Source organism: Pseudopipra pipra, chromosome 23 (genome assembly GCF_036250125.1).
Source record: "Pseudopipra pipra isolate bDixPip1 chromosome 23, bDixPip1.hap1, whole genome shotgun sequence".
NCBI classification, from domain to species: Eukaryota; Metazoa; Chordata; class Aves; order Passeriformes; family Pipridae; genus Pseudopipra; species Pseudopipra pipra.
Window position 1 is genome coordinate 1,732,056 of NC_087571.1, and position 15,568 is coordinate 1,747,623.

General features: G+C 52.3%; 1 protein-coding gene across 4 annotated transcripts in view; it reads left to right on the forward strand.

Annotated features, from left to right (window-relative positions):
* KIRREL3 (kirre like nephrin family adhesion molecule 3) overlaps positions 1-15,568 on the forward strand; it is a 362,894-nt gene that overhangs the window by 291,299 nt on the left and 56,027 nt on the right. For all 4 annotated transcript variants that reach the window (XM_064634483.1, XM_064634484.1, XM_064634485.1 and 1 more), the window contains one exon: positions 14,834-14,991. In XM_064634483.1, coding sequence (XP_064490553.1) covers positions 14,834-14,991 — 158 coding nt within the window. The remainder of the gene's footprint in view (positions 1-14,833; positions 14,992-15,568) is intronic.

Consider the following 15,568-nt stretch of genomic DNA (forward strand, 5'->3'; position numbering starts at 1 on the left):
GGATGGCAGTGGTCCAGGAGCACATCCCAACCCCTCCAGCTCTGGGCTGGGCTGCCTCTGCCACCAGGAAAAATAGCTGTGGCCAAGGATGTCCAAACAGCAGCTCTGGCTGGTCGTGCTGCCTGTGGGTGTTTTAGGAAGAGATCCAAGCCAGCTTGGAGTCAGGGGGGCTGGAGATTCCCGTGAGTGCTGTCTTGGGGTTCCAGATCAGAGTCCAGTGCTGGTGTTTATTTATCTGTTTGTATTTGTGGGTTTATGATATACATGTATTAATGCCTTTGGGATCCATTCGTGGGTCCATGAGAGCTCCTCACACACTTGGATAGTGGGAATAATGGGAGAGGGTCTGGAAGAACCCCTGGAAATGGGTCCCTCCCCGAGGAATGAAAAGCTGATACTGCATTAACAACACCAGCATCACCTCCCAGCTTGTCCTGTCAACTCTGAGGCTCCTCAGCTGGGGCTCAGAAGGGTCATGTCTGCTTGGACCTGGGACAGAGCCTGGTGAGAAGGTTCCTGGTGTGGTGGGATTGTGAGCAGGTTCCTGGTGTGGTGGGATTGTGAGCAGGTTCCTGGTGTGGTGGGAGCTGGGACTGGGGAGCAGGTACCTGGTGTGGTGTCACATCTCGGTCTCAGGAGGAGAACACCCTTAGAGAAGTGGCTGCTTTTCAGCCCATAGTGTTTCAGAGGTGTTTGATGGAGAACAATAGTTAGAACTGCCAGAAAAGAGAAAATCAAGCAAAAAACTCCCCCCAAAAAAAAACAACGGAAGGAAATACAACTATTTCTGCTGTGGAAACTCCTGGGAGCCATCACTGAGACACTTTGCACTCACTCCCCTGCTCTTTCCTCATCTCCTCTCCCAGGTCAGGCCAAACCTGCCTGGGTTCACCATCACCCTCTGAGAGGAACGAGAACCCCCCTGACCAAAACATTTCCCCCGTTGACGTGTTGTTGCCTTTTTTGCTATTGATTCCTTAATTAAAAGAGAATAAAATTCCACCCAAGGAGACATTTCTCCGAAACACTCCATCAGTCAAAATAAAAAAAGGAGAGGAAACAAAATCGATATCCTATTTCAGAAAAAACCCACATTTGGGAGCAGATTTTGGAGCAGCCCCGGGTAGCACATCTACTCTCTTCTCTGAATTGTTCTGTTAGCCCTGTCTTCTCACGCTCCCCAGTCTCTTTCCTCTTCGCTGTTGTCCTTTCCTCTGGATTTTTCCCACAAATCCCACAGTTTTTGGTAGAGCTGTCACCATTTTCAGAGGGTGAAGCTCAGGGAACCTGCCTGTTTTCCTGCAGGGTGCTGTGCACAGGCACCCTGTCCCTAAGGATGGGTGACACCTCTATCTTTGTGCTCCTCTCAGAGAAAAAATCACCAAGACACAGCAAAACCAAAGCCATTATTCTCAGAATCCTTCTGTCATGGCTTTAAGCAGGATTCCTGCTACTCCAGCCCCATTTTCCTACCACTCTGCAATTTGCAGGCTCTCTGGGAATGCTGTATTAATGGCTCTGGCTCCATGGGGAGCCTTCACAGAGGGGCCTGAGTGTGAACAGCAGCCTGGGGGAATTCCCTCTGAGCAGAGGTTTAAAGATTTGGGTAATTTATCTTAAAATGGGGATGTGCGAATGGTTCAGGGGAGGAAGAAGGATCCCAGGAAAGGCTGTGGGACCAGAGGGCAGACAAGGGCACTCAGAGTGTCTGTGAGGCTGAACCTTTTCCACTGGAGCTGTGCTGGTGCCTGATAAGGGATTCAGACCCACCCCAGACGTGTGTCAGTGCTGGAACATTGGGATTGATCGTGCTCTGGCCTGGGAGGGCTGGGTTTGCTTTCCTGGGGAACATGTGGCTGGGCTGTGTGGGAGATAAGGAATTGCACTGCATTGATCCAGCTCTCCTGCTGGAGGCTGGACTCATCCCCAGGGATCTGCTCAGCCCCCACTGCTGCCCTGGCTGAAGGTCTGCAGGGCCCGTGACCTCTGCAGCTCAGGGGTCAGAGAGCCCCACCTGGGACCTGTCCTTGCATGATGCCATCTGTGTGCTGGTCTGTTTGATTTTTAAATGCTGTGCACAGCACTTAAAATGTACCTGGGGGTTGTTCCTCCTTTGCCAGAGCTGGGGGTGGCTGCAGTCACACTTTTCCATGGGGAGCTGGTTGGCATGGCACGCCCAGGAGTCCTGTGGGACCTTCTCTGGCACAGCAGTGAGAGAATTTGGGGTGTGAGAGGCTGCCTGAGAGGCTTGGGACATTCATGTTGGACAAGAAGTGTTCTTAACCTGCCAGAGCCCCCGTGCCTGATACCCCAGAGGGGCTGAGTCCAGCTCCTTGCACAGCCAAGTACTGGGGAGAGGGGAGGGAAGCAAAGTGCTGACAGATCTGGGACGTGGCACAGGATTAGTCTCTTTCCAAGGCCTTCATTCATTATTTCTGATGGTGTCTTACCCCCAGGAGGGTTTGGCTGGTACCCAGATCAAAGCTCCCCTCTCCCAGCCCAGCCCTGCCTGCGCCGTCCCCATCTCGGTGCCACCGAATTTCCATCTCCCCAGTGGCTCTCCCTGGTGTGAACTGCCCTCAATTCCTCCACAGCAGCTCAGCCAGGGATCAGAGTGGGAATGTCTCCTGATGGAAGGCTGGGAAGAGCATCACTCAACATGATGCACAGCCCATTCCTGCCTAGGAAAGAGGAATCTCCAAGGACTCCCAGTTGGAGACCTACAAATGAATGTATTCACAGAATCACAGACTGGAAGGGACCTTAAAGACCATCCACTGTCCCAGGTTGCTCCAAGCCCTGTCCAACCTGGCCTGGAACATCCAGGGATGGTGCAGCCACAGTTTCTCTGGGCAACCTGTGCCAGGCCCTCACTGCCATGGCCTGGAAAAGGTGCTGGACAGGGATAGATCCAGCATGGTTGTACTTATGTTTCCAACAGCCACAGCACAGAGATGAGCTGTGGGCAACACCCCACATCCTCCACATCCTCATCTCATCCCATATTAGCCCGTGTCCATCACAGCCATGCTCTGAGGCCTTGGAAGCCTCTCCACCCCTCCAAACTCAGCCTGTGCTGGCATCGGGTGCTCAGTGCCTGAACAAGTGTCTGTGCCCAAGTACAGATGGCTGGGTCAGGAGATCTTGTCACTGCTGCAGAGGGGAGACAGGAGCTTTCCCAGTGCTGGTGGGTCCATCCCAGCATGTCCATGGAGAGCAGCACAGGCAGCAGCCTAAAATCCAGCCCAGCACCCTTCTGAGTGACCCGGAGTGAGGGGGGTGAAACATCTTCATCCTTTCCCTCAGTTTGATCCTCCTGCTTGTGCAAACAGCTGAGGATGGAGAAACCACAGCAACAGATCCTTCCCTGGGAGGGTGGGGAGGCCCTGGCACAGGTTGCCCAGAGAAGCTGTGGCTGCCCCTGGATCCCTGGAAGTGTCCAAGGCCAGGTTGGACGGGGCTCGGAGCAACCTGGGCTGGTGGAAGGTGTCCCTGCCCATGGCATAGGATTGGAATGAGATGATTATTAAGGTCCCTTCCAACCCAAACCATTCTGGAATTCTACAAACCCAAAGGCCTGCCTCTTCCATGAAATGGCAGTGACATTTCACATCCCAGGCACAGGAAATGTCAGGGGGATTTTTCCCAGCTCAACATAAAGTCTTGTCTTTTCTCACCCCTTTCCCATTCCCAGTTTCCTCAGTGACACATCCCAGCAGCCAGATCCAGGTTTTCTGCTTCCTTCTCCAGCCCTGGGCTGGAGCTGGGAAAAGCAGCAATAACCACTGCTTTGGAGTGGGGACATGGTTTGAGGGGGAGCACATGATAAAACTGTGGCCTTTAAGGGAAGGAGGAAAAAAAAAAGAAAAATCAGTCTTTTGCCTTAAAAAAAAAAAATAAATCAATCCTTTCAGATCCAAAGTAGAAAAAAAACCTCTTCAAAGTGCAGTCTGGGCATGACAAGGCATGTCTGTGATGTCTCCATCCAGTGACAGAGTGCCTGGCATGGGTGGGAGCAGCAGGGCACCTCTCTGGCATCCCAGGTGAGCACATCCCAGCTGGCCAGGCTGGGAAATGCCACTGGAGAGGAGGGGCAGAGCCACTGGGACTGGTTACCCTGGAGGGAGGATGGGATGGGCAGTTCCCCTGGTGCTGAGCAGCAGGAGGTGATGCCCTCCTTGCTCTCCGTGCCAGGGGAGAGGATGAGTCCTTCCCTCCCAGCTCCTTCCCATCCCCATGGGTTGGTGTGCCAGGCTCCCAGCAAAGCCCATCCCATGGGAAATGCAGGATTCAGCTGTGCTGGGGCTCCTGGGCCTGGAAGGGACTGTTAGGATCCTACACACCATGGCTAATTAACAGAAGAGGTGTTGGCTAATGAGCTCCAGGCATTTGCATCCTCAGGATGGATCCAGATGATCAAGCCCCAAACCTTAACAACCCAAGTCCCAATCTCCTGTGTCATCCAGCTGTGCTCTGCATCCTGAATTTCCATGGTACCTCCTGGTAGGAGACAGGCAGGATTTCTCCCACCCCATCCTGCAAGAGAGGAGATCTAAGAGCAGCTCCCCCCAGGAGGAGGGGGCCAGCTCAGGGGGTTTGCTCCTTTTTTCCCTTTCTTTTCCTATTTTTTTAATGAACAGTAATAATCCTACTTTTTTTTTTCTTCCCCCCCCCTTTTTTTTTTAACAATTTGAAAATATCTGACATATGGGAAAAATAATGAATTCAGTTTTTTTTCCCTGAGCTCTCTGATCTGTCACTCTGCACCCAGGAGCGGCACACGGGGAGGGGGAGGCAGGGGGTGCTGGCCTACATTGGGGAGATAATGATGTTCCTGCAGATGCCCCCTTCCAGGAGAAGGTTCAGGAGTGTCCTGCAGCAGAGGGGAGCCAGGATCTGCCACAGCTTTTCCTTTAGCTTTGTATTTCTCTTTGTGGGAGGGTGTTGGAGGTGATTTGTGGCTGCAGCAAAGAGAGATGTGCTTGGAGCATCTCTCTGCAGCCTCACGGGCTCTTCCCTGGATCCTGTGGGCTCAGGGACTGGATCCACCAGGTCCCTGCTGCCTCCAGGGGAGGTTAACCCAGGGCTGGGCTGTTTAGTTCCAGCATTACCCCCAAAAGTTCCCTGTGCTGAGGGGGGGAGGTGACAGGGGTCACATTAATGAGTTTGATTGTGACAGTGGGAGCAAGGCCAGGTGGGCTGGTAAGTTTTCCTCTTTTCCTATCCCGTCCCTCCCAACACTTCTGGGAAGCTTTACTCTGACTTTCCTCCATCCTGACAGGCAGAATTGGAGCCATTAATCAGGATTGTCCTGGATCACACATCCATCTCTCTCAAACCTGGGCAGTACCCCTTGGTTTAAGGGCAGACACAGCAAAGCAAAACAGCTCCCTCACAAGTCCCCCAGCCCTGAATTAGGGCTTGGCAGTAGCTGTTGACATGAGCCATCCAAAAACACTGACTTGATGGGGAGAATTAAACAAGGACCTGGCAAGTGCAGCATATTCATTGGAGTTCTGTTGCTCTTTCAAGTGGGAGGGGAAATTTTAAGTTTTTTACTCTTTGCAGGGAGAATATTCCAAGCAAACAAACCATACCCAGCCAGCTACCTGCCTCCACAGCATCTGGCCCTTTATTAAAGCTTGGAAGGGGGTTGCCAAAACTTCTTTTTCCCCTTGTATAAAAGGCTTTTCAGTAGAATGCCAATGCTCACTTATCCCATATCCGATCTCCTTATGTTTTCTCCAAAAATGGATCCTGCCCAGAGCCCAGTCTCACAAAGGATTTCAGAATTTTGAAATTTGGTTTAATTCCAACCCATTGTGAAAACTGAATATTTGAAACATTCTCTAGCCAAGAATCCAGGACCAGAGCCCTCCTCAGTATGAAAAAACAAAGAGTTTTCCAGAGATATTACTCGATATGACCTGGAGAGGGATTTAGTGGGGGAAGGTCAGCTCCTCCAGGACAGTGAGTGGGAAAGGGGAGCTGAGCTTTGCTGCAATGAGATAAAACCATCTCTGGGAAGCATTTCTGGGTGTGAGGGGTTTGCATCCTACAGCAGGACACCATCCCACTGGAAAAATCAATCCTGTTGACCCCAGAAACCTGGAGCATGTGGGACTTTCAGCAGCTTCATGAAAACAGAGATGAAACATTAGGGGGAAAGAGGAAGAAAAGAGGGGGTTGGGAATATTAGGGGTTTGTTTCCCATGAACTGCTCAGTGTGAGGAGGGTCCATGCATCACACTCAGCTGCAGAGACAGGAGGGAAACAGGGACACAGGTTGTTCCACTGGGTGTGCTTGGGATGGAGAGGAGGCAGCAGCCCCCCGGCCCCCCTCCCTCACACACACACTGAAGGTGCCACAAGACAAATAGGACCGAGAAAGAGATGCACTATTTAAACTTTCATCACTATTTTTCTCCCTGGCTCCCCTTGTTCCCTTTGATTTATTTTTCAGTGTGTTTTCCCCAGGCTGTGCTGTTCTCCTGCATCTCTTTCCTCTCCTCCTTCACTCGGCAGCACAGCCAGCGCTGTTCTGAGGGCACCCACAGCTGCCCAAAATTTTTCAGGCTGTCTGGGCTGAGCTGGGGGGAGGAATGAGGCAGCAGAGCAGCATCAGGCTGGGGAAGATGTGGGCAGGACATAGAGGAGACAAAAGGGACCTGTAGACATGACATCCTCCTTTCCTGTCCCCCCCTGACCCAGCAAGGACTCGGGAGCCCTTCGTTAAGACTTGTCTGTGCTGCACAGACCATGTAATCCCCATCCAAGAGCCCCATCCCACTGCCACCCTTCCCAGAGCAGTGACCCTGCCAGGGCTTGGCATGGCATTGCTGCAGGAAGGGTGCCAGTCATACAGGCACTCTCCAAACCACCAGCCTTCCATCCCATGCCAGTCCCAGCAGGGCCAGGGGCTGGCAGCACACAGGGAGGGGCTGGGAGCTTGGAAGTGATGCCAGAGCTTGTCCCAGAGCCAGTGTGGCCTCTGTGAATTGACCATGGACAACACAGGCTGGATTGTTTTCAGCCTGCCTTATGTTGGGAAGGATGCAAAGAGCTTTGCCAACTGTTTTCCTTGCAGAATAATAGAATTATGGAAAATGCTTTGGATTGGGAGGGACCTTAAAGATCATCTCATTCCAAGCCCTCTGCCATGGGCACCTTCCATTAGCCCAGGCTGCTCCAAGCCCCATCCAACCTGGCCTTGGACACTTCCAGGATGGGGCAGCCACACTTCTTCTTCTGTGTCAGGGCCTCCCCACCCTCACAGGGAACAATTCCTTCCCAATATCCCATCTCTCCCTGCCCTCTGGCAGTGGGAAGCCATTCCCTGTGTCCTGTCCCTCCATCCCTTGTCCCCAATCCCTCTCCAGCTCTCCTGGAGCCCCTTTAGGCCCTGGAAGGGGCTCTCATGTCCCCCTGGAGCCTTCTCTTCTTCAGGTGAACCCCCCCAGTTCTCCCAGCCTGGCTCCAGAGCAGAGGGGCTCCAGCCCTGGGAGCAGTTCCACCTCCTCTCTGTACTGAGGAGCCCAGCACTGGGTGCAGCACTGAGGTTTGGATCTCCCCAGAGTGGATCAGAGATGCAGAACCCTCTCCCTTGACCTGCTGGCCACTCTCTTTTGCACAGTCCATGGTAAAGATAAAAATAAAGAAGGGCTGAGCCTCATCCTGCTGCACCTCTGCAGACAGGAACGGGCTCCAGGTTTCAGCTGTAGGATGGAAAAGAATATCTGGTTGGTCATGCTTGGAAGGGGGGATATTACAAGCTGGAGTCAGGACTCTCAGCCCTTCACTGCCCCCATTTAAACTCACACCACTCTCTCTGTATTGTCCCTTTTTCCTTACCTGCCAAAGAAAAGGATTGAAACCCTAATTGCATTGGGAAGGGGAGAGTTAAATGGATATATGTCAAGGTAGTGGAGGGGAATTTGCCATCCAGGGTCAGGTTTCCCCCAGAGCTCAGGCCCCCGAGCCCCACAGTCCTGCCCCAAGTCCCCAGTCAGAGCTGCCCTGAGGAGCCCAGCCCACGAGGACACTCAGACACAGTGAAATCTCTGCCTTTTAAGTGCTGGACAAAACCTAAGAGCCTGTTTATATCCTTCCTAGCTCTGAAGAGCTGCTGGAAATCGGAATCCTAAATGTGTAAAGGCCTGATAAATGAAAAGCTGAACACTCCTGGAGCTGTAAGCTGCTCTGCAGTGGTTTAGGCCCTCACAATTTGCAGCCTTCAGGGCTGATAATACAGCAAGACCCTGGGCAGTCTGCTGGAAAACTCTGCCAGAAACACAATCCTTGTAAGGGGATTCTCTTATCCAGCATAGCAAGCTCTGTCCTAAAAACAGTTTTATGTTCTGGCCCCTTTTCCTCCCCTGGGGAAGCTTTCCTAGACACTTGATGAAACAGAGAACCTTCTTTCTCCCCCAGCATCCAAATTTTCCTTCTTTTTCCTTCACCTTCTCCCAGTTCTTTCACTGCAACCAGTCACAGCCTCTTAGCCTTCATTTTGCCAATTAAACAAGCCAACCTCTGCTGATCTGACCTGGCAGGAGAGCTGCTCCTTTCCTTTGATCAGCCCCCCTGAGTTCAGCATCCACCAGTGTGGCCAAACCCCACCCAGGATCTCAAGAGCATCGTGCAGAGCAACACCAGTGGCCCCTCCAAAACACCCCCACGGCTGGTGGGGAAAGCAGGCATTGGCTGGGAAGAGGAGGCAGTTCCCTGCAGTGATCAAAGGGAGAAGAGGATGTTCCCACCCCAAATGATGCACAGAAATGATACAACAGCTAATTAACTCTTCATTTTGCTGAATATCATTAACACTGTCAGTCATCCCCCCCTCCCGAGTCTTGCTACGTTGACCCCCCTTTTGGATTAGGACAGGATCACAGATTCATGGAATATTTTGGGTTGGGAGGGAATTTTAAAGGCCATCTAGTCCAGCCCCCCTGCCATGAGGGGCAACCACTAGATCCTGTTGCTGAGAGGATCAGGATCTTCCAGGGAAGGTGAGGAGCCCAGAGGCTGTGGGTTGGATCCTGCTCCGATCCCAGGCACCTTGCCAGCCAGCAAACCTGCACTCCCAGTGCCCCAGTGTGCAGCAGAGATGGGATTTGCAAAGGCAAACCCTGTTTGCAGGGTTTGTATTCCCAAGTCTTCCCCAGAGCGAGCGGCTGAGTGAGGGTCAGGGCAGTGCCAGCTGCAGTCACACCCAGCAAGTGTTCTGTGCTGCCCTCATAAGCCTGACTTGTCTACAAGAGCTGAACATCCCTCTCTGACAAGCTGGATGCGGTGTCTGAATACACAAACACTTCTCTGCACCAGAGCAAAGCTCCCAGATGCACAGGAGGGTTGGCTGAGCCAGCTGAATCCCTCCAGGCTGGCTCCCTGGGGCTTCCCTGCCTTCCTTAGTGTGCAGACAAAATACAGGAGCAAAGGTGCCCTTGTTCAGCTTGGCTCCTTCATCTCTGAGGGGCTTCACGTTCTCGCTGGGAGGCAGCTCTGCCACCAGGTACCACTGGGGAGGCTGAGGATGCTTTTCATTCGTCAGAGAATCATAGAATTCCAAAATGGATTGGGTTGTAGGAGTATCCTTAAAGCTCATCTCATAGGCAGGGACACCTCCCACTAGCCCAGGTTGCTCCAAGCCCTGTCCAACCTGGCCTTGGACACTTCCAGGCATCCAGGGGCAGCCACAGCTTCTCTGGGCAACCTGTGCCAGGGCCTCCCCACCCTCACAGGGAACAATTCCTTCCCAATATCCCATCTATCCCTGCCCTCCTGCAGTGGGAAGCCATTCCCTGTGTCCTGTCCCTCCATCCCTTGTCCCAGGTCCTCTCCAGCTCTCCTGGAGCCCCTTTAGGCTCTCAGGTCTCCCTGAAGCCTTCTCTGCTCCAGGCTGAACACCCCCAGCTGATTTAGTCTTTTAGCCTTGGGGCCAGGAAGCACCTTCCAGTGTTTGTGATCCCCAAGAGCATCCTCTGGTCACTGTTATTTATTTAACACCCACGTGAGATGAGCCCAGAGCCCTGAGTGGCACAGACTCCGTGGGGAAGGGAAGCCCTGAAGCTGAGCAGTGCCTTATCCAAGGGATCTCCTTCCTCTGGGGACACTTGTGCTGGGTCTAACCCCAGCTGAACATTCCTGGCAGGTATTTGGCTCAGGGCAATCCTCAGGGGCCCCTCAGCACCTGCCTCTCCAGCCCAGCTGCTGGGTGGCCCTTCCCCAGCAGGGAGTGTTTGGGGTTGGAGAGGTTGGTGCCCAGAGGAGGAGGCTGGTTCCACAAACCCGGCAGTGAGGAGGTACCAGCCAGAACAACAACAGAAAAACAGCCTTAATTAGGGAAAATGTACTGGTGGCTGGAGGGCTTTTTGCTTCCTTCACTTCCAGGACCTGGCTGCTGGAGGATCCTGTTATCTCAGTAAATATTTTTAATAATTGAGGTTCTGTTTGCCTTCCACATCATTGTCCAGCTGCCGGGAGCATTTAAAGGCGTCCATGTCATTCCTCACTCAGAGCCAGTGTTAGCCTGGGGTGTCAGTCCAGCACTGAGAATTCTGTGTGGGCTCACTGATTAATCAGGGAAGTCATGCAGGGTGGGACAGAGTGCAGGAAAACCTCTAACAGCTCATTTAAAAAGTTGCTGAATGCACAGCCCAGGAGCACCATCGTTTAATTGAGTTTCTTTATGCTGATGTGCTGCAAGATGGACTTTTCCAAAGGGCAAGGAGCAGACCCCAAGCTGTCCCTGCCCATCCAGGCAGCCCACAGCTATGGAGAATGGATTAATACCTGTCCAAAACTGGTTTAAAAATATTCATCAGTTCCTGTGTTTTGACAGAAAAGGAGGGGTTTGGTGGGGAGCACCTTGTCATCGTTTGTTTGGAAAGTTTTGTCTGCAGTGAAGGAGGGACAAGTTCTCCAGCTGAGGTGCTGAAACCTTCTGTCTCACTGCCCACCCCTGAAGGCCTCTAAAACACATCCATTTGGGGATTATCTGTCTGGACTCCCATTCCTTAAACAGCTCCATGTCACAGAATCCCTGAGGTTGGAAAAGCCCTCTGGGACCATCGAGTCACCCCATTAACCCAGCACTGCCGTGTCCCCACTAACCCCTGTCCCCAAGTGCCACATCCACACAGCTTTTGAACCCCTCCAGGGATGGGGACTCCACCACTGCCCTGGGCAGCCCATTCCAATACTTTACCATCTTTGCAGTGAAGAAATTTTTCCTGACATCCAATCTAAACCTTCCCTGGTGCAACTCGGGGCCGTTTCCATCCAGTTCTCTGTTCCTGTTCTTGTGGGCTTGAGCCATCCTGGACCCCTTCTCCTTCATTTTAAGCTTTCCAGGCATGTATGGGTTAACTCCATTTGCATGGCTGTCAGGAATAACCCCCCTTGCAACCCCAAACAAGTCTTCCTATTTATATCCCTGGTTTAATCAGGAAGGCTGGTGCTTCCAGAGCTACGTGATTAAAAATTAGGAGACCGGATTCTGTAGTGGTGCCTTATAATAACAACCAATCCTGGGAGCACAGTGGATGAATAATGGATCATGGCTCTGTGCTACCAGCTTCTTTCTTCTTCTCCCCTTTTTATCTTCCGTTCTTCTCTTCCTCCTCCTCCTCCTTCTCCACCTCCTCCTCCTCCTCCTCCTTCTTCTTCTTCTCCTCCTCCTTTCCCAGGCTGGAGTTGAAATGGGGAAGGAATACATCCATCCTTCATTTTGCAGGAGTTAGAGAGACATCACTGATTCCTCTTCATCAGACCCTCCTCCCCAGTCAGATCCCCTCTCTGGGAGCCTGGAGACATCAATAATTCAGGGCTACATGGAGAACTGGGACTCATAACCACTTACTTGGGAAGACATAACCAGGACCCCTCCTCTCCTCATTGCCATAAACAGCTCCCCAAATCTGGCTGCTGCTCCAGTAGAGAGAAACAGGAACAAAACAGTAAAAAACAAGGATTTTTGTCACCGGGCAGATGTTTGTCTGCATGATGTTGTCCCCTATCCCATGATATCCCCTCCTGGGCAGCTAAGGGACAGGTGGACTGTGTTGCAGGGGTGATGTTGCTGCAAGAACACCAGAAAAAAAGTCAGGAATATCAAACATCCCACCATAAAAGTTCCTTCATAAATTCCAGTTCTTCAGAGAAGGACCTGTGGGTTGTTTTTTTCCCCTGCTCCACAAGATGAATTTTCAGTACTTTACAAGCCGAGGTCAAATTCAATTAATGGCTTCACTGAGGGGAAAAGAACTATTGAAAAATATCAGACTTGTTTTTCAGCAGTATAAACTCATCCAATGAAAGGGTGTTTTAAAAAAAGAAATTAAAATGAATCCTTCCTTAATAGTTAAAACACCAGAACGGAGCAGAATCGTTCCCGTTTTCGTATTTCGTTGACAGACGTTTCAACCAACCCAAACCACAGATTTTCACTCCTTTTTCCACTCTCATAGCCTGAGAAAAAAAATGTACATTTTGAATCCGTGTAGAAAAGCTTTTTTTTTTTTCCCCCAGTCCTTGAGTTCCACCCACTGAGCTGAAAAATCCCATTACTGGCAGCTCTTGGCTGTGGGTGTGTGTGTGTGTGCCCAGCGGGGTGTGCCCTGCCCGCCAGTCCTGGGCTGGGGCATCCTCAGGGAACGTGATCCCTTCCCATCTCCCACACCTGCAGGAGCCAGAGAGGAGTTTTTAAGTGTTTCTTGTCCAGCTACAAGGCAGGGGCAGTTCAGGAGCAGAGACAGACTCGGGGACTTTGAGGAGGGTTTGGCCGACTGAGGTATGGATGTTGTGTGGCTCAGCTTGGGAAGGGGGAGCAGCACCAACCTGGAACAAAACCAGCTCCACTTTGGTGGAAAATTGGCACATTTCCCCTGCTGCATCCCCTCTGGAAGGATGCTGGAGGTAGGAGGGTTTGCCACCCGCTTCTGAGAAATTTCTTCCTAAATCCTTTACTAGCACGAGCTGTTCTGCCTGGGCAAGAGGGGCTGAAGCAGGGATGGCTTTCCACTGTGTTTTTTGCATTCCTCAGGGCTTCCCAATCCCTCAGGGGCTCCAGGAGCTCCCAAACAGGCCCTGCATGGATCTGTAGCAAGACCAGCATTTGATTTCCCAAAGGACGTGGATGGGAAGAGCTAATTACCTTTGGGTAGTGATTTGGGCCTGAAGGGCTCTCAGCATGGGGGTTCACAGCAGCTTTGGGCAACAGGTGGGCCAGGAGGTTCCCTGCTGTTTCCTTGGAATAGTGCATTGCATCTGTGAGGCTGGGAATGCTGTGACAGAGCCAGGGAGTGAGGGTTGAACTTGGGTGTCACAGAGCAGAAGTAAAAGTTCATTTGTCTTATTAAGTCAGGAACTTTTTATCTGCTGATGAAACACCCACTGATGGTCAGTAAGACCACATGGTTCACTTCTGCAGAGCACAGCTTGGAACAGGCTGGAGTCCCCACCCATCCCTGGAGGGGTTTAAAAGCCATGTAGATGTGGCACCTGGAGGTATGGATTAGTGGTGGGCTTGGCAGTGCTGGGTTAACTTTGGACTCGATGATCTTAGAGATCTTTGCCAAGCTAGATAATTCTGTGATTCCATGAAGAGCTGGACTGACAGTTGTGCAGAGCTCTCCATCCCCAGAGCAGGTCCTGGCTGGAGCAGACCCCTCAGGGTGGTGGAGATGAAAGGTCTTCTTGGCAGGATTAAAGCCCAGTCCCTCTCTCCATCTGGATTTCCCATCTCTTACCATGCTGGGGATCCTTAGACATGCCAGGCTAGTCCCAAAAGAGGAGACCATGCTCAAGTGCCCCTCATCTGCTTCCCTGTTTCCACCTCCCCCTGTCTCTGGCACGAAATGCTTCCCAGCACAGTGCAGATGCCCAGGGGGGACAAAGCCCCGTCCTGTACCTGCAGCCCCACACGGGCTGTCAGTGCTTCCAGAGAGAGCCAAGAACTCCAATGTCTCTGTGACACCCCTGGCAAGACCTGCTTTCACAGAGGGAGGTGCTGAGGAGCCTCCCCGTGTCAGAGGGAGGGGTCCCACAGCCCCCTGTGTGTGAGAGCAGCACAGACCAGGAGCAGGAGTGACAGGAAATCAAAGCAGAGCAGGGAGTGCTCGGGGGTTCCTCCATCCCTCCGTGACCAAGGGCTGCCAGGGGAGCCCTCTTCAAAGGCACGAGTCTGGAGATCACACCCCTGATGCCCAGAACAAGTTATTCCCCTGAGTGCTGTAGGTAACAATCCAAATCCAGGTTTTCTTTCCCTTCTCCCTCAAAACACCCTCACCTTCCTCCCCCTTTCCAGCCAGAGGAACAGGGGTCACACCTCATCCCCTCCAAGCGCCGTATCCTGGTCCAGCAGCAGCCAGAGATCCCTGGGGAGGAGCACAAGAGCAGGAACAGCAAGCAGGGATATTTAGTTCAAGCAGGGATGCTGCTTTCAAGTGCTCACCATCCTCCCCCAGCTTGCAGCTCAGGGACAGCCAGGGCTTTGAGGATTTAGTAGCTCTTGGTGGATTTATCTACCACAGACCTGATCCCTCACACTCCTGCAAAGCTCCCAGGCACCTGACCCGTGTCCCCTCGAAATTTCACCAGTTCCTGCTGCTGTAGTTCAAATCTGGGGCACAGCTTTCACATGAGCAGCAAAAGACAAGTGGCTGTGATGTGATGAGAGGGGGTTGGATGCTGCCACAGCCACGTCCAAGCCATCTGCAGAGGTTTGAGAGGTCACAGGCCAGTCCTGGCAGCGCAGACCCCACAGGTGACTCCAGAGAGGTTGGTTTCGTGCTTCAAATGACATTGTCTCCTCTGGGCTCTTTCTCTGCAGTTCCTCCAGATGATCCTGTCATTATGGGGGGGCCCATCATCAGCCTGAGAGCAGGAGACCCCCTGAACCTGACCTGCCACGCTGACAATGCCAAGCCAGCAGCCTCCATCATCTGGATGAGGAGGGGAGAAGTCATCAATGGAGCCACCTACTCCAAGGTGAGGCAGGATGGGGCTGGGGACACGGGCTGTGCTCTGCCCTGGCTTCAGAAGGGGTACCGGGCCTGGCACTGCTTCAACACAACCCCAAAACATCTGGGGCAGCACCCTCAGCTCTGCAGAGCTCAGACTCTCAACCCACATCCTTCCCAATGAGAGGCTGGGAGGAGAACAGTCAGGAGGATGCACGTGAGAAATCACAAACTGTCACCAAAGTGAGCTCTGCTCTGAATTTGGCTTTTTTTATACCTTGTAATCCCCTGGCATGGCCAGTCCTCCCCCTGCCACCCTCCCTGGGTGTGATGTTAAAGCTTGGTCCACAAACCCTGACCCAGCTCCAAAGGTGGTTGCAGTGACATATGTCCCTTCCTCCCACTGCAGTTTGCCATGAAAAATTGTCAGGGCTCTTGGCATTTTTTAATTTAGACAGAAAGGCTTTATTGGGTCATAAAGGAAGTCATCAAAGAGCATCAGCAGCACACTCAGCTGGGCCCCCACATGTTCTCCTGTTTACGGGCGCCTGATGTCTGGTGAGACTCGGGAACACTTGACATTTCTAATGAAAATTTCTAAAGAG